Source organism: Cherax quadricarinatus, chromosome 29, assembly GCF_038502225.1.
Source record: "Cherax quadricarinatus isolate ZL_2023a chromosome 29, ASM3850222v1, whole genome shotgun sequence".
Classification (NCBI taxonomy): domain Eukaryota; kingdom Metazoa; phylum Arthropoda; class Malacostraca; order Decapoda; family Parastacidae; genus Cherax; species Cherax quadricarinatus.
In genome coordinates this window covers 12,575,220-12,601,629 of record NC_091320.1, presented here as the reverse complement: position 1 = coordinate 12,601,629, position 26,410 = coordinate 12,575,220, and the positions used below count along the sequence as shown (strand labels likewise).

General features: G+C 42.1%; 1 protein-coding gene across 1 annotated transcript in view; it reads right to left on the bottom strand.

Moving 5' to 3' along the window:
* LOC128690364 (reelin) overlaps positions 1 to 26,410 on the bottom strand; it is an 871,665-nt gene that overhangs the window by 452,365 nt on the left and 392,890 nt on the right. Inside the window, exons 31-32 of the mRNA XM_070089797.1 lie at positions 24,108 to 24,270; positions 224 to 329 (exon numbers count right to left, since the gene is read on the bottom strand). Coding sequence (XP_069945898.1) covers positions 224 to 329; positions 24,108 to 24,270 — 269 coding nt within the window. The remainder of the gene's footprint in view (positions 1 to 223; positions 330 to 24,107; positions 24,271 to 26,410) is intronic.

Genomic DNA, 26,410 nt, shown 5'->3' with positions numbered 1-26,410 from the left:
GCTACAACCAGGTGAGCAGGCCACAAGACTACACCTGTGTTCTGCTAGCACTGATCAAAAAGCAGGTATTTATTCTGAGAAAAACCATAGTCGTAGTGACCCTGAGCAGGTTATACTTTCTGAGGGCGGGGTCATACTCAGTCTGGCAGAGGTCGTACTCACTGGTTATGGTCGTACTCACACTGGACAGGGTAGTACTCGCTTCTGGAAGGGTCGTACTCACCCTGAGAAGGGTCGTCTCCTAACATCATGTCGTTGTATCCCTGCCACCAACGGAAGCGTGTCTGGCGTGTGCGGGCAGCCGTGGGCAGCGGTGTGAAGAATGCCTCCTTCCTGTACCAAGACAAGTCAGTACCCACTAATTATTACGCCAACACAACATTCATAGTTATCTGTTATTCAAGTTTCCCTAAATATACATATATTGCTTTCCTGTTGCTGGGGGTTTATTGTTCTAAAGAAAATGTGTTGATGTGTCCGTGGCGTGGTGGTGAAGTGGTGTTGGTGAAGTGGTGTTGAAGTGGTGTTGGTGAAGTGGTGTTGGTGAAGTTGTGTTGGTGAAGTGGTGTTGGTGAAGTGGTGTTGGTGAAGTGGTGTTGGTGAAGTGGTGTTGGTGAAGTGGTGTTGGTGAAGTGGTGTTGGTGAAGTGGTGTTGGTGAAGTGGTGTTGGTGAAGTGGTGTTGGTGAAGTGGTGTTGGTGAAGTGGTGTTGGTGAAGTGGTGTTGGTGAAGTGGTGTTGGTGAAGTGGTGTATTTTCATGACATGGAAACAAACAAGAGTTTGGTGTTCTCCTTGACAAAATGTTCATTACCTGCTGAAAATTTTTAATACTAGCAAAAAGACAACGTCCTTGAGAAGAGACTACAGTATACAAACATTTTTATTAACACATCAGCCGTTTCTCACCGATTCAGGTTGGTACATGTGTCGTTTTACCAACCAGTCGATATTGTACACAGTTTTAATATTCTTTGTCAGGCACAGCAACACAATGGTATCTTGGTAAAGAACAGAAAACATCTTGGACAACTTTTTCAAGTTAGAATTGTTGGATTTGAGAAGTACCTGACCTCTCAATGAATATATTTTTTTTCTTCTACTAGTGGACTACATATCACTCTCTGATAGTGTATACGTCTCCATACTGTCACTTCAACTTCACTTTTTTCCAGACTATGAAACAAAATGAACAAAATCTCTTCTCCAGGCTGAGGGACTGACCACCTCAAAGCTACGTCTTCAAGGGTGATGGACCGATTACATCGTTTTCACATCTCTGCCGCTTCTGCCAACTTTTCTGTACTCGATTGAAGAAGCCTACTATGTAGGCGAAACGTTTCGGAATACAGATACCTAACCTTTGCACATGTGTCTTACTTATCAACTCCCACTTTGTGTTAGATTCTTTATCTTTTAACCCCACACCTCTTGCCAACACCCGAGCATTCACTTCTCTTACAACCTCACCTATAATAATATTGAACAACCACGGTGACGTCACACATCCCTGTCTAAGGTCTACTTTTACTGAGAAATAATCTTTTTCTCTGTCTCCTACTACACTCTAACCCAAGCCTCACTATCTTCATAAAAACTCTTCGCTTTCTTGCAGTAAATTATCACCTATTTTATATATTTGCAACATCTGCCACATTGCTCCCCTATCCACCCTATCATATGCCTTTTCCAAATCCATAAATGCCACAAAAACCTCTATACCCTTATCTCAATACTGTTCACCTACATGTTTCACTGTCAACACTTGGGCTATATCCCCGTTAAAGCCTCCTTGTTCATCTAGGATCCTACTCTCCATCTTACTCTATATTCTTTCAATGATAACAGGCTTATTCTCCTATAATTTTTACACTCTCTTTTGTCCCCAGTGCCTTTATACAAAGTAACTATGCATGCTCTCTGCCAATCCCTAGGTACCTTCCTCTCTTCCATACATTAAATAAAAGCACCACCCACTCCAAAACTAAAACCAACTATAACCACACATGCTTTTAACATTTCTGCCTTCATCTTATCAATCCCAGCTACTTTATTTCCCTGTCATTCTACCCACTGCTTCACGCACTTCCCCCACACTAACAACTGACTCTTCCTCACTCTTACAAGTTGTTATATATCCCTGCCCAATGTTCGAAAATCACAGCTTCTCTATCTTCCTCAACATTTAACAGTTCCCCAAAATATTCCATCTATCTTCCCTATCCCTCTACTCTCCATCTAATAACTCTCCTCTCCTATTTTGAACTGACAAATTCATTCGGTCCCTAAGCTTTCTCATCTTATTAATCTCACTCCAAAACTTTTTTTTTTATTCTCAACAATATTTGTTGATAGCATCTCACCCACTCTCTCATTTGCTCTCCTTTTACATTCCTTCACCACTCTCTTAACCTTCCTTTTTCTCTTCATACACTCATCCATCCTGTATCACTTCTACTTTGTAAAAACCTCTCATACTAACTTTTTCTCTCTTACTACTCTCATTACTTAACATTCCAACAATCGCTCTTCTTCTCTCTCCCTGCAATCACAAACTTCTCCTGAAAATGTCTAACACTACATTCTTAAATCTACCCCATACCTTTTGAAACTCATTCCCTATGTTCTCACTAGCCCATCTTTCTTCCAACCCTTGTTTATATATATATATATATATATATATATATATATATATATATATATATATATATATATATATATATATATATATATATATATGCAATAAGATCACAGTAAACAGGTGATTTCAGAATATGCAAAACAACCACTCTGAAAGAATACAGAAATTCCAAGCGCTTTCGTGACTACTCACATTATCAAGGAACTATGAAAGTAAAGCATCCAAGGAAGCTATAAGGGGTCTGGCCAGCACCTCACTATCAGATCCCACAACGGTTAAACACGTGACGCGCGGCGAGAAAACTTGGATAGGTCCTTTGCACAACTCACCCCACAAACTATTCTACCCAAGAAAATTTAAAAATTATTTGTCCAGTGTATTATTAAATTCTTCCCAAATTCTATTAATTATAAATGGATCTAATTTATATAAACCAAAGGAAATATTCATATTATTGTCAAAACTGCTTTTTATGAAACAAGAATATAATTGAATATAATTGAATCTTGCTTCATAAAAAGCAGTTTTGACAATAATATGAATATTTCCTTTGGTTTATATAAATTAGATCCATTTATAATTAATAGGATTTGGGAAGAATTTAATAATACACTGGACAAATAATTTTTAAATTTTCTTGGGTAGAATAGTTTGTGGGGTGAGTTGTGCAAAGGACCTATCCAAGTTGGCTCGCCGCGCGTCACGTGTTTAACCGTTGTGGGATCTGATAGTGAGGTGCTGGCCGGACCCCTTATATAGCTTCCTTGGATGCTTCACTTTCATAGTTCCTTGATAATGTGAGTAGTCACGAAAGCGCTTGGAATTTCTCTATTCTTTCAGAGTGGTTGTTTTGCATATATATATATATATATATATATATATATATATATATATATATATATATATATATATATATATATATATATATATATATATATATATATATTTATTATTATTATTATTAACACACTGGCCGATTCCCACCAAGGCAGGGTGGCCCGAAAAAGAAAAACTTTCACCATCATTCACTCCATCACTGTCTTGCCAGAAGGGTGCTTTACACTACAGATTTTAAACTGCAACATTAACACCCCTCCTTCAGAGTGCAGGCACTGTACTTCCCATCTCCAGGACTCAAGTCCGGCCTGAATCCCTTCATAAATGTTACTTTGCTCACACTCCAACAGCACGTCAAGTATTAAAAACCATTTGTCTCCATTCACACCTATCAAACATGCTCACGCATGCCCGCTGGAAGTCCAAGCCCCTCGCACACAAAACCTCCTTTACCCCCTCCCTCCAACCTTTCCTAGGCCGACCCCTACCCTGCCTTCTTTCCAATACAGACTGAAACACTCTTGAAGTCATTCTGTTTCGCTCCATTCTCTCTACATGTCCGAACCACTTCAACAACCTTTCCTCAGCCCTCTGGACAACAGTTTTGGCAATCCCGCACCTCCTCCTAACTTCCAAACTACGAATTCTCTGTATTATATTCACACCACACATTACCCTCAGACATGACATCTCCACTGCCTCCAGCCTTCTCCTTGCTGCAACATTCATCATCCATGCTTCACACCCATATAAGAGTGTTGGTAAAACTATACTCTCATACATTCCCCTCTTTGCCTCCAAGGACAAAGTTCTTTGTCTCCACAGACTCCTAAGTGCACCGCTCACCCTTTTCCCCTCATCAATTCTATGATTCACCTCATCTTTCATAGACCCATCCGCTGACACGTCCACCCCAAATATCTGAATACATTCACCCCCTCCATTCTCTCTCCCTCCAATCTGATATCCAATCTTTCATCACCTAAACTTTTATGTTATCCTCATAACCTTACTCTTTCTTGTATTCACTTTCAATTTTCTTCTTTTACATACCCTACCAAATTCATCCACCAACCTCTGCAACTTCTCTTCAGAATCACCCAAGAGCACAGTGTCATCAGCAAAGAGCAACTGTGACAACTCCCAGTTTATGTGTGATTCTTTATCTTTTAACTCCACGTTTCTTGCCAAGACCCTCGCATTTACTTCTCTTACAACCCCATCTATAAATATATTGAACAACCACGGTGACATCACACATCCTTGTCTAAGGCCTACTTTTACTGGGAAATAATCTCCCTCTTTCCTACATACTTTAACCTGAGCCTCACTATCCTCGTAAAAACTCTTCACTGCTTTCAGTAACCTACCTCCTATACCATACATCTGCAACATCTGCCACATTGCCCCCCTATCCACCCTGTCATATGCCTTTTCCAAATCCATAAATGCCACAAAAACCTGTTTAGCCTTATCTAAATACTGTTCACTTATATGTTTCACTGTAAACACCTGGTCCACACACACCCTACATTTCCTAAAGCCTCCTTGTTCATCTGCTATCCTATTCTCCGTCTTACTCTTAATTCTTTCAATAATAACTCTACCATACACTTTACCAGGTATACTCAACAGACTTATGCCCCTATAATTTTTGCACTCTCTTTTGTCCCCTTTGCCTTTATACAAAGGAACTATGCATGCTCTCTGCCAATCCCTAGGTACCTTACCCTCTTCCATACATTTATTAAATAATAGCACCAACCACTCCAAAACTATATCCCCACCTGCTTTTAACATTTCTATCTTTATCCCATCAATCCCAGCTGCCTTACGCACTTTCATTTTACCTACTGCCTCACGAACTTCCCGCACACTCACAACTGGCTCTTCCTCACTCCTACAAGATGTTATTCCTCCTTGCCCTATTCACGAAATCGCAACTTCCCTATCTTCATCAACATTAAACAATTCCTCAAAATATTCCCTCCATTTTCCCAATACCTCTACCTCTCCATTTAATAACTCTCCTCTCACATTTTTAACTGACAAATCCATTTGTTCTCTAGGCTTCCTTAACTTGTTAATCTCACTCCAAAACTTTTTCTTATTTTCAACAAAATTTGTTGATAACATCTCACCAACTCTCTCATTTGCTCTCTTTTTACATTGCTTCACCACTCTCTTAACCTCTGTTTTTCTCCATATACTCTTCCCTCCTTGCATCACTTCTACTTTGTAAAAACTTCTCATATGCTAACTTTTTCTCCCTTACTACTCTCTTTACATCATCATTTCACCAGTAGCTCCACTTCCTTCCCGCACCCACTTTCCTGTAACCACAAACTTCTGCTGAACACTCTAACACTACATTTTTACACCTACCCCATACCTCATCGACCCCATTGCCTATGCTCTCATTAGCCCATCTATCTTCCAATAGTTGTTTATATCTTACCCTAACTGCCTCCTCTTTTAGTTTATAAACCTTCACCTCTCTCCTACCTGATGCTTCTATTCTCCTTGTATCCCATCTACCTTTTACTCTCAGTGTAGCTACAACTAAAAAGTGATCTGATATATCTGTGGCCCCTCTATAAACATGTACATCCTGAAGTCTACTCAACAGTCTTTTATCTACCAATACATAATCCAACAAACTACTGTCATTTCGCCCTACATCATATATATTGTATACTTATTTATATATTGTATACTTATTTATCCTCTTTTTCTTAAAATATGTATTACCTATAACTAAACCCCTTTCTATACAAAGTTCAAAGGGCTCCCATTATCATTTACACCTGGCACCCCAAACTTACCTACCACACCCTCTCTAAAAGTTTCTCCTACTTTAGCATTCAGGTCCCATACCACAATTACTCTCTCACTTGATTCAAAGGTTCCTATACATTCACTTAACATCTCCCAAAATCTCTCTCTCTCCTCTAGATTCCTCTCTTCTCCAGGTGCATCCACGCTTATTATGACCCACTTTTCGCATCCAACCTTTACTTTAATCCACATAATCCTTGAATTTACACATTCATATTCTCTTTTCTCGTTCCATAACTGATCCTTCAACATTATTGCTACCCCTTCCTTAGCTCTAACTCTCTCAGATACTCTAGATTTAATCCCATTTATTTCTCCCCACCGGTGGCCTGGTGGCTAAAGCTCCCGCTTCACACACGGAGAGCCCGGGTTCGATTCCCGGCGGGTGGAAACATTCGACATGTTTCCTTACACCTGTTGTCCTGTTCACCTAGCAGCAAATAGGTACCTGGGTGTTAGTCGACTGGTGTGGGTCGCATCCTGGGGGACAAGATTAAGGACCCAATGGAAATAAGTTAGACAGTCCTCGATGACGCACTGACTTTCTTGGGTTATCCTGGGTGGCTAACCCTCTGGGGTTAAAAATCCGAACGAAATCTTATCTTATCTTATCTTATCTTACCTCCTTCAGCTTTGTTTCGCTTAGGGCCAAAGGGAAGTGGAAAAGAGTCTTTCCTCCGTAAGCCATGCGTGTCGTATGAGGCGATTAAAATGCCGGGAGCAATGGACTAGTAACCATTTACTAAAAAAGAGAAGAAAAACTTTATAAAACTGGGATGCTTGAATGTGCGTGGATGTAGTGCAGATGACAAGAAACAAATGATTGCTTATGTTATCAATGAAAAGAAGTTGGATGTCCTGGCCCTAAGCGATACAAAGCTGAAGGGGGGGGGGCAGGCGAGTTTCAGTGGGGAGAAATAAATGGGATTAAGTCAGTATTATCTGAGAGAGTCAGAGCCAAGGAAGGGGTAGCAATAATGTTGAAGAACCAGTTATGCAAGGAGAAGAGGGAATATAAATGTGTTAATTCAAGGATTATATGGATTAAAATTAGGGTCGGATGCAAAAAGTGGGTCATAATAAGCGTGTATGCATTTGGAGAAGAGAGGAGTGTAGAGGAAAGAGAGACGGATTATGGGAGATGCTAGGCAAATGTATAGGAACTTTTGAACCAAGTGAGAGAGTAATTGTGGTGGGGGACCTAAATGTTAAAATAGGAGAAACGTTTAGAGGGGGTAAGTTTGGGGTGCCATGTGTAAATGATAATGGTAGCCCTTTGATTAAACTTTGTATAGAAAGGGGTTTAATTATAAGTAATACGTAATTTAAGAAAAAAGAAGATAAATAAGTATACATGATATGATATAGGGCATAATGACAGTAGTTTGTTTGACTAAGTATTGGTAAATAAAAGACTGTTGAATAGACTTCAGGATGTACACATTTATGGAGGGGCCACAGATATATCAGAACACTTTTAGTTCTACCTACAGTGAGAATAAAAGGTAGATGGGATGCAAGGAATATAGAAGCATCAGGAAAGAGAGAGGTAAAGGGTTGTAAACTAAAAGAGGAGGCAATTAGGGTAAGATATAAACAACTAATGGAGGAAGATGTATGGGGTAGGTTTAAGAATATAGTGTTAGAGTGTTCAGCAGAAGTTTGTGGTTACAGGAAAGTGGGTGCGGGAGGGAAGAAGAGCGATTGGTGGAATAATGATGTAAAGAGAGTAGTAAGGGAGAAAAAGTTAGCATATGAGAGATTTTTACAAAGTAGAAGTGATGGAAGGAGGGAAGAGTATATGGAGAGAAAAAGAGAGGTTAAGAGAGTGGTGAAGCTATGTAAAACGAGAGCAGGTGAGAGAGTGGGTGAGATGTTATCAACAAATTTTGTTGAAAATAAGAAAAAGTTGTGGAGTAAACTTAATAAGTTGAGGAAGTTTAGGGAACGAACGGATTTGTTAGTTAAAATTAGGAGATGAGAGTTATTAAATGGAGAGTTAGAGGTATTGGGAAGATGGAGGGAATATTTTGAGGAATTGTTAAATGTTGATGAAGATAGGGAAGCTGTGATTTCGTGTATAGGGCAAGGAGGAATAACATCTTGTAGGAGTGAGGAAGAGCCAGTTGTGAGTGTGGGGGAAGTTCGTGAGGCAGTAGGTAAAATGAAAGGGGGTAAGGCAGCCGGGATTGATGGGATAAAGATAGAAATGTTAAAAGCAGGTGGGGATATAGTTTTGGAGTGGTTGGTGCTATTATTTAATAAATGTATGGAAGAGGGTAAGGTACCTAGGGATTGGCAGAGAGCATGCATAGTTCCTTTGTATAAAGACAAAGGGGACAAAAGAGAGTGCAAAAATTCTAGGGGAATAAATCTTCTGAATATACCTGGTAAAGTGTATGGTAGAGTCATTATTGAAAGAATTAAGAGTAAGACGGAGAGTAGGATAGCAGATGAACAAGGAGGCTTTAGGAAAGGTAGGGGGTGTGTGGACCAGGTGTTTACAGTGAAACATATTAGTGAACAGTATTCAGATATGGGTAAAGTGGTTTTTGTGGCTTTTATGGATTTGGAAAAGGCGTATGACAGGGTGGATAGGGGGGGCAACGTGGCAGATGTTGCAGGTGTATGGAATAGGAGGTAGGTTACTGAAAGCATTGAAGAGTTTTTACGAGGATAGTGAGGCTCAAGTTAGAGTATGTAGGAGAGAGGGAGATTATTTCCCAGTAAAAGAAGGATGTGTGATGTGACCATGGTTGTTCAATATATTTATAGATGGGGTTGTAAGAGAAGTAAATGCGAGGGTCTTGGCAAGAAGTGTAGGGCTAAAAGATAAAGAATCTAACACAAATTGGGATTTATCACAGTTGGTTTTTGCTGATGACACTGTGCTTGTGGGAGATTCTGAAGAGAAGTTGCAGAGGTTGGTGGATGAATTTGGTAGGGTGTGCGAAAGAAGAAAATTAAAAGCGAATAAAGGAAAGAATAAAGTGATGAGGAAAAAAAAAATAGGTGATGAAAGATTGGTTATCAGATTGGAGGGAGAGAGTATGGAGGAGGTGAATGTATTCAGATATTTAGGAGTGGACGTGTCAGCGGATGAGTCTATGAAAGATGAGGTGAATCATAGAACTGATGAGGGGAAAAGGGTGAGTGGTGCACTTAAGAGTCTGTGGAGACAAAGAACTTTGTCCGTGGAAGCAAAGAGAGGAATTTATAAGAGTATAGTTATACCAGCACTCTTATATGGGTGTGAAGCATGGGTGATGAATGTTGCAACGAGAAGAAGGCTTGAGGCAGTGAAGATGTCATGTCTGAGGGCAATATGTGGTGTGTATATAATGCAGAGAGTTCGTAGTTTGGAAATTATTAGGAGGTGCAGGATTACCAAAACTATTATCCAGAGGGCTGAGGAGGGGTTACTGAGGTGGTTCGGACATGCAGAAAGAATGGAACGAGACAGATTGATTTCGAGAGTGTATAAATCTATAGTAGACGGAAGGTGGGGTAGGGGTCGGCCTAGAAAAGGTTGGAGGGAGGGGGTAAAAGAGGCTTTGTGTGCAAGGGGCTTGGACTTCCAGCAAGCATGCGTGAGCGTATTTGATAGGAATGGAGACAAATGGGTTTTAATGCTCGACGTGCCGTTGGAGTGTGAGCAAAGTAACATTTATGAAGGGGTTCAGGGAAACCGGCAGGCCGGACTTGAGTCCTGGAGATGGGAAGTACAGTGTCTGCACTCTGAAGGAGGGGTGTTAATGTTGCAGTTTAAAAACTGTAGTGTAAAGCACCCTTCTGGCAAGACAGTGATGGAGTGAATGATGATGAAAGTTTTTCTTTTTCGGGCCACCCTGCCTTGGTGGGAATCGGCCGACGTGTTAATAATAATAAATATACATGGCTAGTGCAGTGTTGTTATTGATCAATAGCATTCCTTCGTGGTCACAATAATATATATATATATATATATATATATATATATATATATATATATATATATATATATATATATATATATATATATATATATATATATATATATATATATATATATATATATATATATATATATATATATATATATATATATATATATATATATATATATATATATATATATATATATATATATTAATGAACCAAGCGGGTATATACAGAGAAAGATCGCAGTTAGCAGGACTCGGTCACACAAATGCCACATAGACTGGGTAGCCTGGTTCACAAGCCATGTTTCTCCCAGCTCGAGCACGTCAGTCAGCCTCAAGCATGGAGTCAAGATATTTCAATCTCCTCCTGTATGTTCTGATCTTTCAATCCATGCTTGAGGCTGACTGGCGTGCCCGGGCTGGGAGAAACCTGGCTTGTGAACCAGGCTGCCCAGTCTATGTGGCATTCGTGGCTGAGTAGACAAGAGCGCTGCCTGGGAATCTTGACCGTCCCCGATTCACTTCTCAGTTTATATACAGAGAGAGAGACACACACCTCTCAGCGTATAAACATCAAGGTATACAGACTTCAGTGTATATACACTGATAGATACATACTTCTCAGTGTATAGACACTGATAGATACATGCTTCTCAGTGTATGTACACTGAGAGATACATGCTTCTCAGTGTATGTACACTGAGAGATACATGCTTCTCAGTGTATGTACACTGAGAGATACATGCTTCTCAGTGTATGTACACTGAGAGATACATGCTTCTCAGTGTATGTACACTGAGAGATACATGCTTCTCAGTGTATGTACACTGAGAGATACATGCTTCTCAGTGTATGTACACTGAGAGATACATGCTTCTCAGTGTATGTACACTGAGAGATACATGCTTCTCAGTGTATGTACACTGAGAGATACATACCTCTCAGTGTATGTACACTGAGAGATACTTCTCAGTGTATGTACACTGAGAGATACATACTTCTCAGTGTATGTACACTGAGAGATACTTCTCAGTGTATGTACACTGAGAGATACTTCTCAGTGTATGTACACTGAGAGATACTTCTCAGTGTATGTACACTGAGAGATACTTCTCAGTGTATGTACACTGAGAGATACTTCTCAGTGTATGTACACTGAGAGATACTTCTCAGTGTATGTACACTGAGAGATACTTCTCAGTGTATGTACACTGAGAGATACTTCTCAGTGTATGTACACTGAGAGATACATACTTCTCAGTGTATGTACACTGAGACATACTTCTCAGTGTATGTACACTGAGAGATACATACTTTTCAGTGTATGTACACTGAGAGATACATACTTCTCAGTGTATGTACACTGAGAGATACATACTTCTCAGTGTATGTACACTGAGAGATACATACTTCTCAGTGTATGTACACTGAGACATACTTCTCAGTGTATGTACACTAAGAGATACATACTTCTCAGTGTATGTACACTGAGAGATACTTCTCAGTGTATGTACACTGAGAGATACATACTTCTCAGTGTATGTACACTGAGATATACATACTTCTCAGTGTTTGTACACTGAGAGATACATACTTCTCAGTGTATGTACACTGAGAGATACATACTTCTCAGTGTATGTACACTGAGAGATACATACTTCTCAGTGTATGTACACTGAGAGATACATACTTCTCAGTGTATGTACACTGAGAGATACATACTTCTCAGTGTATGTACACTGAGAGATACATACTTCTCAGTGTATGTACACTGAGAGATACATACTTCTCAGTGTATGTACACTGAGAGATACATACTTCTCAGTGTATGTACACTGAGAGACACATACTTCTCAGTGTATGTACACTGAGAGATACATACTTCTCAGTGTATGTACACTGAGAGACACATACTTCTCAGTGCATGTACACTGAGAGATACTTCTCAGTGTATGTACACTGAGAGACACATACTTCTCAGTGTATGTAAACTGAGAGATACTTCTCAGTGTGTGTACACTGAGAGACACATACTTCTCAGTGTATGTACACTGAGAGATACTTCTCAGTGTATGTACACTGAGAGACACATACTTCTCAGTGTATGTACACTGAGAGATACTTCTCAGTGTATGTACACTGAGAGACACATACTTCTCAGTGTATGTACACTGAGAGATACTTCTCAGTGTATGTACACTGAGAGACACATACTTCTCAGTGTATGTACACTGAGAGATACTTCTCAGTGTATGTACACTGAGAGACACATACTTCTCAGTGTATGTACACTGAGAGATACTTCTCAGTGTATGTACACTGAGAGACACATACTTCTCAGTGTATGTACACTGAGAGATACTTCTCAGTGTATGTACACTGAGAGACACATACTTCTCAGTGTATGTACACTGAGAGATACTTCTCAGTGTATGTACACTGAGAGACACATACTTCTCAGTGTATGTACACTGAGAGATACTTCTCAGTGTATGTACACTGAGAGACACATACTTCTCAGTGTATGTACACTGAGAGATACTTCTCAGTGTATGTACACTGAGAGACACATACTTCTCAGTGTATGTACACTGAGAGATACTTCTCAGTGTATGTACACTGAGAGACACATCTCAGTGTATGTACACTGAGAGATACTTCTCAGTGTATATACACTGAGAGACACATATTTCTCAGTGTATGTACACTGAGAGACACATACTTCTCAGTGTATGTACACTGAGAGACACATACTTCTCAGTGTATGTACACTGAGAGACACATACTTCTCAGTTTATGTACACTGAGAGACACATACTTCTCAGTGTATGTACACTGAGAGACACATACTTCTCAGTTTATGTACACTGAGAGACACATACTTCTCAGTGTATGTACACTGAGAGACACATACTTCTCAGTGTATGTACACTGAGAGACACATACTTCTCAGTGTATGTACACTGAGAGACACATACTTCTCAGTGTATGTACACTGAGAGACACATACTTCTCAGTGTATGTACACTGAGAGACACATACTTCTCAGTGTATGTACACTGAGAGACACATACTTCTCAGTGTATGTACACTGAGAGACACATACTTCTCAGTGTATGTACACTGAGAGACACATACTTCTCAGTGTATGTACACTGAGAGACACATACTTCTCAGTGTATGTACACTGAGAGACACATACTTCTCAGTGTATGTACACTGAGAGACACATACTTCTCAGTGTATGTACACTGAGAGACACATACTTCTCAGTGTATATACACTGAGAGACACATACTTCTCAGTGTATGTACACTGAGAGACACATACTTCTCAGTGTATATACACTGAGAGACACATACTTCTCAGTGTATGTACACTGAGAGACACATACTTCTCAGTGTAAATACACTGAGAGACACATACTTCTCAGTGTATGTACACTGAGAGACACATACTTCTCAGTGTATATACACTGAGAGACACATACTTCTCAGTGTATGTACACTGAGAGACACATACTTCTCAGTGTATATACACTGAGAGACACATACTTCTCAGTGTATGTACACTGAGAGACACATACTTCTCAGTGTATATACACGGAGAGATACATACTTCTCAGTGTATGTACACTGAGAGATACATACTTCTCAGTGTATATACACGGAGAGATACATACTTCTCAGCGTATGTACACTGAGAGATACATACTTCTCAGTGTATATACACTGAGAGATACATACTTCTCAGCGTATGTACACTGAGAGATACATACTTCTCAGTGTATATACACTGAGAGATACATACTTCTCAGCGTATGTACACTGAGAGATACATACTTCTCAGTGTATATACACTGAGAGATACATACTTCTCAGCGTATGTACACTGAGAGATACATACTTCTCAGTGTATATACACTGAGAGATACATACTTCTCAGCGTATATACACTGAGAGATACATACTTCTCAGTGTATATACACTGAGAGATACATACTTCTCAGCGTATATACACTGAGAGATACATACTTCTCAGTGTATATACACTGAGAGATACATACTTCTCAGCGTATATACACTGAGAGATACATACTTCTCAGTGTATATACACTGAGAGATACATACTTCTCAGCGTATATACACTGAGAGATACATACTTCTCAGTGTATATACACTGAGAGATACATACTTCTCAGCGTATATACACTGAGAGATACATACTTCTCAGTGTATATACACTGAGAGATACATACTTCTCAGCGTATATACACTGAGAGATACATACTTCTCAGTGTATATACACTGAGAGATACATACTTCCCAGCGTATATACACTGAGAGATACATACTTCTCAGTGTATATACACTGAGAGATACATACTTCCCAGCGTATATACACTGAGAGATACATACTTCTCAGTGTATATACACTGAGAGATACATACTTCCCAGCGTATATACACTGAGAGATACATACTTCTCAGTGTATATACACTGAGAGATACATACTTCCCAGCGTATATACACTGAGAGATACATACTTCTCAGTGTATATACACTGAGAGATACATACTTCCCAGCGTATATACACTGAGAGATACATACTTCTCAGTGTATATACACTGAGAGATACATACTTCCCAGCGTATATACACTGAGAGATACATACTTCTCAGTGTATATACACTGAGAGATACATACTTCCCAGCGTATATACACTGAGAGATACATACTTCTCAGTGTATATACACTGAGAGATACATACTTCCCAGTGTATATACACTGAGAGATACATACTTCTCAGTGTATATACACTGAGAGATACATACTTCCCAGTGTATATACACTGAGAGATACATACTTCTCAGTGTATATACACTGAGAGATACATACTTCTCAGTGTATATACACTGAGAGATACATACTTCCCAGTGTATATACACTGAGAGATACATACTTCCCAGTGTATATACACTGAGAGATACATACTTCTCAGTGTATATACACTGAGAGATACATACTTCTCAGTGTATATACACTGAGAGATACATATTTCCCAGTGTTAATACACTGAAAGTTTATTTTAATTCCTAATTTAGAGAATAAATTGCACAAGACTGGTTATGAACAGGTGACACAGCCGTCATGACCATCATGCGGTCGATAGGATTTACACCCAATTATCAAACCACAACAGTCTCCTTCGTCTTGATCAATTAAGATGACCAATTCATTTGTTGATCAGCAACTTGTGAGCTCATTACCTTTACCTAGTTCAGCCATCAAAACTTTGGGGCCCAGTCCCTGGACCCATTACGTACCTCTGTAATCTGTAAATACCTTTGTAACTTGTCATGATTGTGACCAGACCTACCTGGAGTTCATTACCTTTGTAATTCGTGAGTTCATTACCTTTGTAAATTGTGAGTTCATTACCTCTGTAACTTGCTCAGCTATCAAAACTTGGAGTCCAGTCCCTGGACCAATTATGTACCTCTGTAATCTTTTGACTACCGCCCACAGGATGGGTATGTGGTGACTACCGCCCACAGGATGGGTATGTGGTGACTACCGCCCACAGGATGGGTATGTGGTGACTACCGCCCACAGGATGGGTATGTGGTGACTACCGCCCACAGGATGGGTATGTGGTGACTACCGCCCACAGGATGGGTATGTGGTGACTACCGCCCACAGGATGGGTATGTGGTGACTACCGCCCACAGGATGGGTATGTGGTGACTACCGCCCACAGGATGGGTATGTGGTGACTACCGCCCACAGGATGGGTATGTGGTGACTACCGCCCACAGGATGGGTATGTGGTGACTACCGCCCACAGGATGGGTATGTGGTGACTACCGCCCACAGGATGGGTATGTGGTGACTACAGCCCACAGGATGGGTATGTGGTGACTACCGCCCACAGGATGGGTATGTGGTGACTACCGCCCACAGGATGGGTATGTGGTGACTACCGCCCACAGGATGGGTATGTGGTGACTACCGCCCACAGGATGGGTATGTGGTGACTACCGCCCACAGGATGGGTATGTGGTGACTACCGCCCACAGGATGGGTATGTGGTGACTACCGCCCACAGGATGGGTATGTGGTGACTACCGCCCACAGGATGGGTATGTGGTGACTACCGCCCACAGGATGGGTATGTGGTGACTACCGCCCACAGGATGGGTATGTGGTGACTACCGCCCACAGGATGGGTATGTGGTGACTACCGCCCACAGGATGGGTATGTGGTGACTACCGCCCACAGGATGGGTATGTGGTGACTACCGCCCACAGGATGGGTATGTGGTGACTACCGCCCACAGGATGGGTATGTGGTGACTACCGCCCACAGGATGGGTATGTGGTGACTACCGCCCACAGGATGGGTATGTGGTGACTACCGCCCACAGGATGGGTATGTGGTGACTACCGCCCACAGGATGGGTATGTGGTGACTACCGCCCACAGGATGGGTATGTGGTGACTACCGCCCACAGGATGGGTATGTGGTGACTACCGCCCACAGGATGGGTATGTGGTGACTACCGCCCACAGGATGGGTATGTGGTGACTACCGCCCACAGGATGGGTATGTGGTGACTACCGCCCACATGATGGGTATGTGGTGACTACCGCCCACAGGATGGGTATGTGGTGACTACCGCCCACAGGATGGGATTGTGGTGACTACCGCCCACAGGATGGGTATGTGGTGACTACCGCCCACAGGATGGGTATGTGGTGACTACTGCCCACAGGATGGGTATGTGGTGACTACCGCCCACAGGATGGGTATGTGGTGACTACCGCCCACAGGATGGGTATGTGGTGACTACCGCCCACAGGATGGGTATGTGGTGACTACCGCCCACAGGATGGGTATGTGGTGACTACCGCCCACAGGATGGGTATGTGGTGACTACCGCCCACAGGATGGGTATGTGGTGACTACCGCCAACAGGATGGGTATGTGGTGACTACCGCCCACAGGATGGGTATGTGATGACTACCGCCCACAGGATGGGTATGTGGTGACTACCGCCCACAGGATGGGTATGGGGTGACTAACGCCCACAGGATGGGTATGGGGTGCATAATAAACATATTAAACTAAAAAAAACTGATCAGCGTCATAAGCGCGTGGAAAGTTGCTTAGGCTTGTATAAGCATTGAAAGATAAAGTTGATGAAGAGTTGAATGTGTTGAGTTGATGAAGAGGTGAGTGTGTTGAGCTGATGAAGAGGTGAGTGTGTTGAGCTGATGAAGAGGTGAGTGTGTTGAGTTGATGAAGAGTTGAGTGTGTTGAGTTGATGAAGAGGTGAGTGTATCGAGTTGATGAAGAGGTGAGTGTATTGAGTTGATGAAGAGTTGAGTGTGTTGAGTTGATGAAGAGGTGAGTGTGTTGAGCTGATGAAGAGGTGAGTGTGTTGAGTTGATGAAGAGGTGAGTGTGTTGAGCTGATGAAGAGGTGAGTGTGTTGAGTTGATGAAGAGGTGAGTGTATTGAGTTGATGAAGAGTTGAGTGTGTTGAGTTGATGAAGAGGTGAGTGTGTTGAGCTGATGAAGAGGTGAGTGTGTTGAGTTGATGAAGAGGTGAGTGTGTTGAGCTGATGAAGAGGTGAGTGTGTTGAGTTGATGAAGAGTTGAGTGTGTTGAGTTGATGAAGAGGTGAGTGTATTGAGCTGATGAAGAGGTGAGTGTGTTGAGCTGATGAAGAGGTGAGTGTGTTGAGTTGATGAAGAGGTGAGTGTGTTGAGGTGATGAAGAGGTGAGTGTGTTGAGCTGATGAAGAGGTGAGTGTGTTGAGTTGATGAAGAGGTGAGTGTGTTGAGGTGATGAAGAGTTGAGTGTGTTGAGTTGATGAAGAGGTGAGTGTGTTGAGCTGATGAAGAGGTGAGTGTGTTGAGTTGATGAAGAGGTGAGTGTGTTGAGTTGATGAAGAGGTGAGTGTATTGAGCTGATGAAGAGGTGAGTGTGTTGAGCTGATGAAGAGGTGAGTGTGTTGAGTTGATGAAGAGGTGAGTGTGTTGAGGTGATGAAGAGGTGAGTGTGTTGAGCTGATGAAGAGGTGAGTGTGTTGAGTTGATGAAGAGGTGAGTGTGTTGAGGTGATGAAGAGTTGAGTGTGTTGAGTTGATGAAGAGGTGAGTGTGTTGAGCTGATGAAGAGGTGAGTGTGTTGAGCTGATGAAGAGGTGAGTGTGTTGAGTTGATGAAGAGTTGAGTGTGTTGAGTTGATGAAGAGGTGAGTGTGTTGAGCTGATGAAGAGGTGAGTGTGTTGAGTTGATGAAGAGGTGAGTGTGTTGAGTTGATGAAGAGGTGAGTGTATTGAGCTGATGAAGAGGTGAGTGTGTTGAGCTGATGAAGAGGTGAGTGTGTTGAGTTGATGAAGAGGTGAGTGTGTTGAGTTGATGAAGAGGTGAGTGTGTTGAGCTGATGAAGAGGTGAGTGTGTTGAGTTGATGAAGAGGTGAGTGTGTTGAGCTGATGAAGAGGTGAGTGTGTTGAGTTGATGAAGAGGTGAGTGTGTTGAGCTGATGAAGAGGTGAGTGTGTTGAGTTGATGAAGAGGTGAGTGTGTTGAGCTGATGAAGAGGTGAGTGTGTTGAGCTGATGAAGAGGTGAGTGTGTTGAGTTGATGAAGAGGTGAGTGTGTTGAGTTGATGAAGAGGTGAGTGTGTTGAGCTGATGAAGAGGTGAGTGTGTTGAGTTGATGAAGAGGTGAGTGTGTTGAGTTGATGAAGAGGTGAGTGTGTTGAGTTGATGAAGAGGTGAGTGTGTTGAGCTGATGAAGAGGTGAGTGTGTTGAGTTGATGAAGAGGTGAGTGTGTTGAGCTGATGAAGAGGTGAGTGTGTTGAGCTGATGAAGAGGTGAGTGTGTTGAGTTGATGAAGAGGTGAGTGTGTTGAGTTGATGAAGAGGTGAGTGTGTTGAGCTGATGAAGAGGTGAGTGTGTTGAGTTGATGAAGAGGTGAGTGTGTTGAGTTGATGAAGAGTTGAGTGTGTTGAGCTGATGAAGAGGTGAGTGTGTTGAGTTGATGAAGAGGTGAGTGTGTTGAGTTGATGAAGAGTTGAGTGTGTTGAGCTGATGAAGAGGTGAGTGTGTTGAGTTGATGAAGAGGTGAGTGTGTTGAGTTGATGAAGAGATGAGTGTGTTGAGTTGATGAAGAGGTGAGTGTGTTGAGTTGATGAAGAGGTGAGTGTGTTGAGTTGATGAAGAGGTGAGTGTGTTGAGTTGATGAAGAGGTGAGTGTGTTGAGTTGATGAAGAGGTGAGTGTGTTGAGTTGATGAAGATGTGAGTGTGTTGAGTTGATGAAGAGATGAGTGTGTTGAGTTGATGAAGAGGTGAGTGTGTTGAGTTGATGAAGAGGTGAGTGTGTTGAGTTGATGAAGAGGTGAGTGTGTTGAGTTGATGAAGAGGTGAGTGTGTTGAGTTGATGAAGAGGTGAGTGTGTTGAGTTGATGAAGAGGTGCGAGTGTTGAGTTGATGAAGAGGTGCGAGTGTTGAGTTGATGAAGAGATGAGTGTGTTGAGTTGATAAAGAGATGAGTGTGTTGAGTTGATGAAGAGGTGAGTGTGTTGAGTTGATGAAGAGGTGAGTGTGTTGAGTTGATGAAGAGGTGAGTGTGTTGAGTTGATGAAGAGGTGAGTGTGTTGAGTTGATGAAGAGGTGCGAGTGTTGAGTTGATGAAGAGATGAGTGTGTTGAGTTGATAAAGAGATGAGTGTGTTGAGTTGATGAAGAGGTGAGTGTGTTGAGTTGATGAAGAGGTGAGTGTGTTGAGTTGATGAAGAGGTGAGTGTGTTGAGTTGATGAAGAGGTGAGTGTGTTGAGTTGATGAAGAGGTGAGTGTGTTGAGCTGATGAAGAGGTGAGTGTGTTGAGTTGATGAAGAGGTGAGTGTGTTGAGCTGATGAAGAGGTGAGTGTGTTGAGTTGAATAATTGAGTGTGTTGAGGTGATGAAGAGGTGAGTGTGTTGAGTTGATGAATAATTGAGTGTGTGGAGGTGATGAAGAGGTGAGTGTGTTGAGTTGATGAAGAGTTGAGTGTGTTGAGTTGATGAATAATTGAGTGTGTTGAGGTGATGAAGAGGTGAGTGTGTTGAGTTGATGAAGAGGTGAGTGTGTTGAGTTGATGAAGAGTTGAGTGTGTTGAGTTGATGAATAATTGAGTGTGTTGAGGTGATGAAGAGGTGAGTGTGTTGAGTTGATGAAGAGGTGAGTGTGTTGAGTTGATGAAGAGTTGAGTGTGTTGAGTTGATGAATAATTGAGTGTGTTGAGGTGATGAAGAGGTGAGTGTGTTGAGTTGATGAATAATTGAGTGTGTGGAGGTGATGAAGAGGTGAGTGTGTTGAGTTGATGAAGAGTTGAGTGTGTTGAGTTGATGAATAATTGAGTGTGTTGAGGTGATGAAGAGGTGAGTGTGTTGAGTTGATGAAGAGGTGAGTGTGTTGAGTTGATGAAGAGTTGAGTGTGTTGAGTTGATGAATAATTGAGTGTGTTGAGGTGATGAAGAGGTGAGTGTGTTGAGTTGATGAAGAGGTGAGTGGGTTGAGTTGATGAAGAGGTGAGTGTGTTGAGTTGATGAAGAGTTGAGTGTGTTGAGTTGATGAAGAGGTGCGAGTGTTGAGTTGATGAAGAGTTGAGTGTGTTGAGTTGATGAAGAGTTGAGTGTGTTGAGTTGATGAAGAGTTGAGTGTGTTGAGTTGATGAAGAGGTGAGTGTGTTGAGTTGATGAAGAGGTGAGTGTGTTGAGCTGATGAAGAGGTGAGTGTGTTGAGTTGATGAATAATTGAGTGTGTTGAGGTGATGAAGAGGTGAGTGTGTTGAGTTGATGAATAATTGAGTGTGTTGAGGTGATGAAGATGTGAGAGTGTTGAGTTGATGAAGAGTTGAGTGTGTTGAGTTGATGAATAATTGAGTGTGTTGAGGTGATGAAGAGGTGAGTGTGTTGAGTTGATGAAGAGGTGAGTGTGTTGAGTTGATGAATAATTGAGTGTGTTGAGGTGATGAAGAGGTGAGTGTGTTGAGTTGATGAAGAGGCGAGTGTGTTGAGTTGATGAAGAGTTGAGTGTGTTGAGTTGATGAATAATTGAGTGTGTTGAGGTGATGAAGAGGGGAGTGTGTTGAGTTGATGAAGAGTTGAGTGTGTTGAGTTGATGAATAATTGAGTGTGTTGAGGTGATGAAGAGGTGAGTGTGTTGAGTTGATGAAAAGGTGAGTGTGTTGAGTTGATGAAGAGTTGAGTGTGTTGAGTTGATGAATAATTGAATGTGTTGAGGTGATGAAGAGGGGAGTGTGTTGAGTTGATGAAGAGTTGAGTGTGTTGAGTTGATGAATAATTGAGTGTGTTGAGGTGATGAAGAGGTGAGTGTGTTGAGTTGATGAAGAGGTGCGAGTGTTGAGTTGATGAAGAGTTGAGTGTGTTGAGGTGATGAAGAGGTGCGAGTGTTGAGTTGATGAAGAGTTGAGTGTGTTGAGTTGATGAATAATTGAGTGTGTTGAGTTGATGAAGGGATGAGTGTGTTGAGTTGATGAAGAGGTGCGAGTGTTGAGTTGATGAAGAGGTGAGTGTGTTGAGTTGATGAAGAGTTGAGTGTGTTGAGTTGATGAAGAGGTGCGAGTGTTGAGTTGATGAAGAGGTGAGTGTGTTGAGTTGATGAAGAGGTGAGTGTGTTGAGTTGATGAAGAGTTGAGTGTGTTGAGTTGATGAAGAGGTGAGTGTGTTGAGTTGATGAAGAGATGAGTGTGTTGAGTTGATGAAGAGTTGAGTGTGTTGAGTTGATGAAGAGATGAGTGTGTTGAGTTGATGAAGAGTTGAGTGTGTTGAGTTGACGATGAGATGAGTGTGTTGAGTTGATGAAGAGATGAGTGTGTTGAGTTGATGAAGAGGTGAGTGTGTTGAGTTGATGAAGAGGTGAGTGTGTTGAGTTGATGAAGAGTTGAGTGTGTTGAGTTGATGAATAATTGAGTGTGTTGAGGTGATGAAGAGGTGAGTGTGTTGAGTTGATGAAGAGGTGAGTGTGTTGAGTTGATGAAGAGTTGAGTGTGTTGAGTTGATGAATAATTGAGTGTGTTGAGGTGATGAAGAGGTGAGTGTGTTGAGTTGATGAATAATTGAGTGTGTGGAGGTGATGAAGAGGTGAGTGTGTTGAGTTGATGAAGAGTTGAGTGTGTTGAGTTGATGAATAATTGAGTGTGTTGAGGTGATGAAGAGGTGAGTGTGTTGAGTTGATGAAGAGGTGAGTGTGTTGAGTTGATGATGAGTTGAGTGTGTTGAGTTGATGAATAATTGAGTGTGTTGAGGTGATGAAGAGGTGAGTGTGTTGAGTTGATGAAGAGGTGAGTGGGTTGAGTTGATGAAGAGGTGAGTGTGTTGAGTTGATGAAGAGTTGAGTGTGTTGAGTTGATGAAGAGGTGCGAGTGTTGAGTTGATGAAGAGTTGAGTGTGTTGAGTTGATGAAGAGTTGAGTGTGTTGAGTTGATGAAGAGTTGAGTGTGTTGAGTTGATGAAGAGGTGAGTGTGTTGAGTTGATGAAGAGGTGAGTGTGTTGAGCTGATGAAGAGGTGAGTGTGTTGAGTTGATGAATAATTGAGTGTGTTGAGGTGATGAAGAGGTGAGTGTGTTGAGTTGATGAATAATTGAGTGTGTTGAGGTGATGAAGATGTGAGAGTGTTGAGTTGATGAAGAGTTGAGTGTGTTGAGTTGATGAATAATTGAGTGTGTTGAGGTGATGAAGAGGTGAGTGTGTTGAGTTGATGAAGAGGTGAGTGTGTTGAGTTGATGAATAATTGAGTGTGTTGAGGTGATGAAGAGGTGAGTGTGTTGAGTTGATGAAGAGGCGAGTGTGTTGAGTTGATGAAGAGTTGAGTGTGTTGAGTTGATGAATAATTGAGTGTGTTGAGGTGATGAAGAGGGGAGTGTGTTGAGTTGATGAAGAGTTGAGTGTGTTGAGTTGATGAATAATTGAGTGTGTTGAGGTGATGAAGAGGTGAGTGTGTTGAGTTGATGAAAAGGTGAGTGTGTTGAGTTGATGAAGAGTTGAGTGTGTTGAGTTGATGAATAATTGAATGTGTTGAGGTGATGAAGAGGGGAGTGTGTTGAGTTGATGAAGAGTTGAGTGTGTTGAGTTGATGAATAATTGAGTGTGTTGAGGTGATGAAGAGGTGAGTGTGTTGAGTTGATGAAGAGGTGCGAGTGTTGAGTTGATGAAGAGTTGAGTGTGTTGAGGTGATGAAGAGGTGCGAGTGTTGAGTTGATGAAGAGTTGAGTGTGTTGAGTTGATGAATAATTGAGTGTGTTGAGTTGATGAAGGGATGAGTGTGTTGAGTTGATGAAGAGGTGCGAGTGTTGAGTTGATGAAGAGGTGAGTGTGTTGAGTTGATGAAGAGTTGAGTGTGTTGAGTTGATGAAGAGGTGCGAGTGTTGAGTTGATGAAGAGGTGAGTGTGTTGAGTTGATGAAGAGTTGAGTGTGTTGAGTTGATGAAGAGGTGAGTGTGTTGAGTTGATGAAGAGATGAGTGTGTTGAGTTGATGAAGAGTTGAGTGTGTTGAGTTGACGATGAGATGAGTGTGTTGAGTTGATGAAGAGATGAGTGTGTTGAGTTGATGAAGAGGTGAGTGTGTTGAGTTGATGAAGAGGTGAGTGTGTTGAGTTGATGAATAATTGAGTGTGTTGAGGTGATGAAGAGGTGAGTGTGTTGAGTTGATGAAGAGGTGAGTGTGTTGAGTTGATGAAGAGGTGAGTGGGTTGAAGGGTTGAGTGTGTTGAGTTGATGAAGAGGTGAGTGGGTTGAAGAGTTGAGTGTGTTGAGTTGATGAAGAGGTGGGTGTGTTGAGTGGAAAGCAGAGTAACTTGCCTGGTGGTGGTGTGTGCAGGCTCGAACTGCTGTAACAACTTCCAGGTCTGAGCGTTGTCGGTAGAGAACTCCAGAACGACGTTGTCTCTTGGCACCTGACCCAGCTGGCACCTGCCACGACCCTCCAGTGATCCTATCTGCAGGTTGAATACCATGTACCTGCAACACAAGGCATGGTGAACAACAGGTATCTGCAACACAAGAAATGGTAAACACCAGGTACCTGCAACACAAGGCACGATGAACACCAGGTACCTGTAACACAAGGCATAGTGAATAACACCAGGTACCTGTAACACAAGGCATGGTGAACAACACCAGATACCTGCAACGCAAAGCATGGTGAACACCAGATACCTGCAACACAAGGCAAGGTGAGGAACACCAGGTACCTGAAACACAAGACATGGTGAACAACAGGTACCTGCAACACAAGGCATAGTGAACAACACCAGGTACCTGTAACACAAGGCATGGTGAACACCAGGTACCTGCAACATAAGGCATGGTGAACACCAGGTACCTGAAACACAAGACATGGTGAACAACAGGTACCTGCAACACAAGACATAGTGAACAACACCAGGTACCTGCAACACAAGGCATGGTGAACACCATGTACCTGCAAGACAAGGCATGGTGAACAACACCAGGTACCTGCAACACAAGGCACTGTGAACAACACCAGGTACCTGCAACACAAGGTGTGAGGGAAAAGTACATGAGATAGGAGTGGTAGAAGTATAAATGTATTGTGGTGGTAGTTTGTTGGGGAGTGTTCTTGTTATGTTAGGTGTGAGCATTGTTCCCACTACCCCCCCCTCCCCCCTCCCCCCCCCTCCCCCTCCCCCAACAAGAGCTTCACTCTTGTTAAGGTTTTTATGCTGCAAATTCTTAATGTCCTGATTTTGGGCTTACATAGTGTAACGGCATCAGTTAATCCTCACTATTTCTTGTAAAGGTCGTACGCCTATCATGCGAGTGATTTCTCGATTGGTGTGTAATTTTGTGTTTCATTATTTTAGTCTTAATTGTCGGCTCGGGTCATGCTACACAGGTGAGATAAGAAGGGCAGCACTGATCTTGAGCAGATCTTACATCTGTACCTACACTGGTGTCCCCTTCAACTCGTAGCTGACTCTTAATCAGCTACACACCATTCTAGCAGCCGTCCCCCAGTTATAACAACACCAACATTTCATGGTGGTTCTCTACTGGTGACTCAACTGCTTCAAAAGTGTTGTGGTGGTCAGAGGATCCCAGTACCTCTGCTCGTCAAAATCTCTACTTGTGTTGGGGTCACAGACTCAGTGTGTCAACAGTCAAGTCCAGGACATCGGGACGGCACCTTTCTCCATTACGTATTGTGTACATATTAGCTTTGAATTAGCTTAGAATTAGGGGAGATATGATTGAGGTGTATAAATGGAAAACAGGAATAAATAAAGGGGATGTAAATAGTGCTAAAAATATCTAGCACAGACAGGACAGCAATCGTTTTAAGCTGGAAAAATTCAGATTCAGGAAGGATATAGGAAAGCACTGGTTTGGTTGTGGATGAGTGGAACAAACTCCCCAGTATCGTCAGAGAAGCTAAGACGTTGTGTAGTATTAACAATAGGTTGGATAAATACATGAGTGGGTGTGGGTGGGTGTGAGTTGGACCTGATTAGCTTGTGCTACTAGGTCGGATGCCGTGCTCCTTCCTTAAGTGAATGTGACTGACCTGACTAGGTTAAGGCATTGGCTTAAGCCGATGGGAGAATTGGACCTGCCTCACATGGACCAGTAGGCCTGCTGCAGTGTTCCTTCTTTCTTATGTTCTTATATATTTCATCTTTCATTTCTTTGCTTCAAGAAGGATTAATTTCATGCTTAAGTGTTTTATATTCTTTACTAGTTTCACAAATTAATGGTGAACAACACCAGGTGCTGCAACACCAGGGATGGTGAACAACACCAGGTACTGCAACACCAGGGATGGTGAACAACACCAGGTGCTGCAACACCAGGGATGGTGAACAACACCAGGTACTGCAACACCAGGCATGGTGAACAACACCAGGTACTGCAACACCAGGGATGGTGAACAACACCAGGTACTGCAACACCAGGCATGGTGAACAACACCAGGTGCTGCAACACCAGGGATGGTGAACAACACCAGGTACTGCAACACCAGGGATGGTGAACAACACCAGGTACTGCAACACCAGGCATGGTGAACAACACCAGGTGCTGCAACACCAGGGATGGTGAACAACACCAGGTACTGCAACACCAGGGATGGTGAACAACA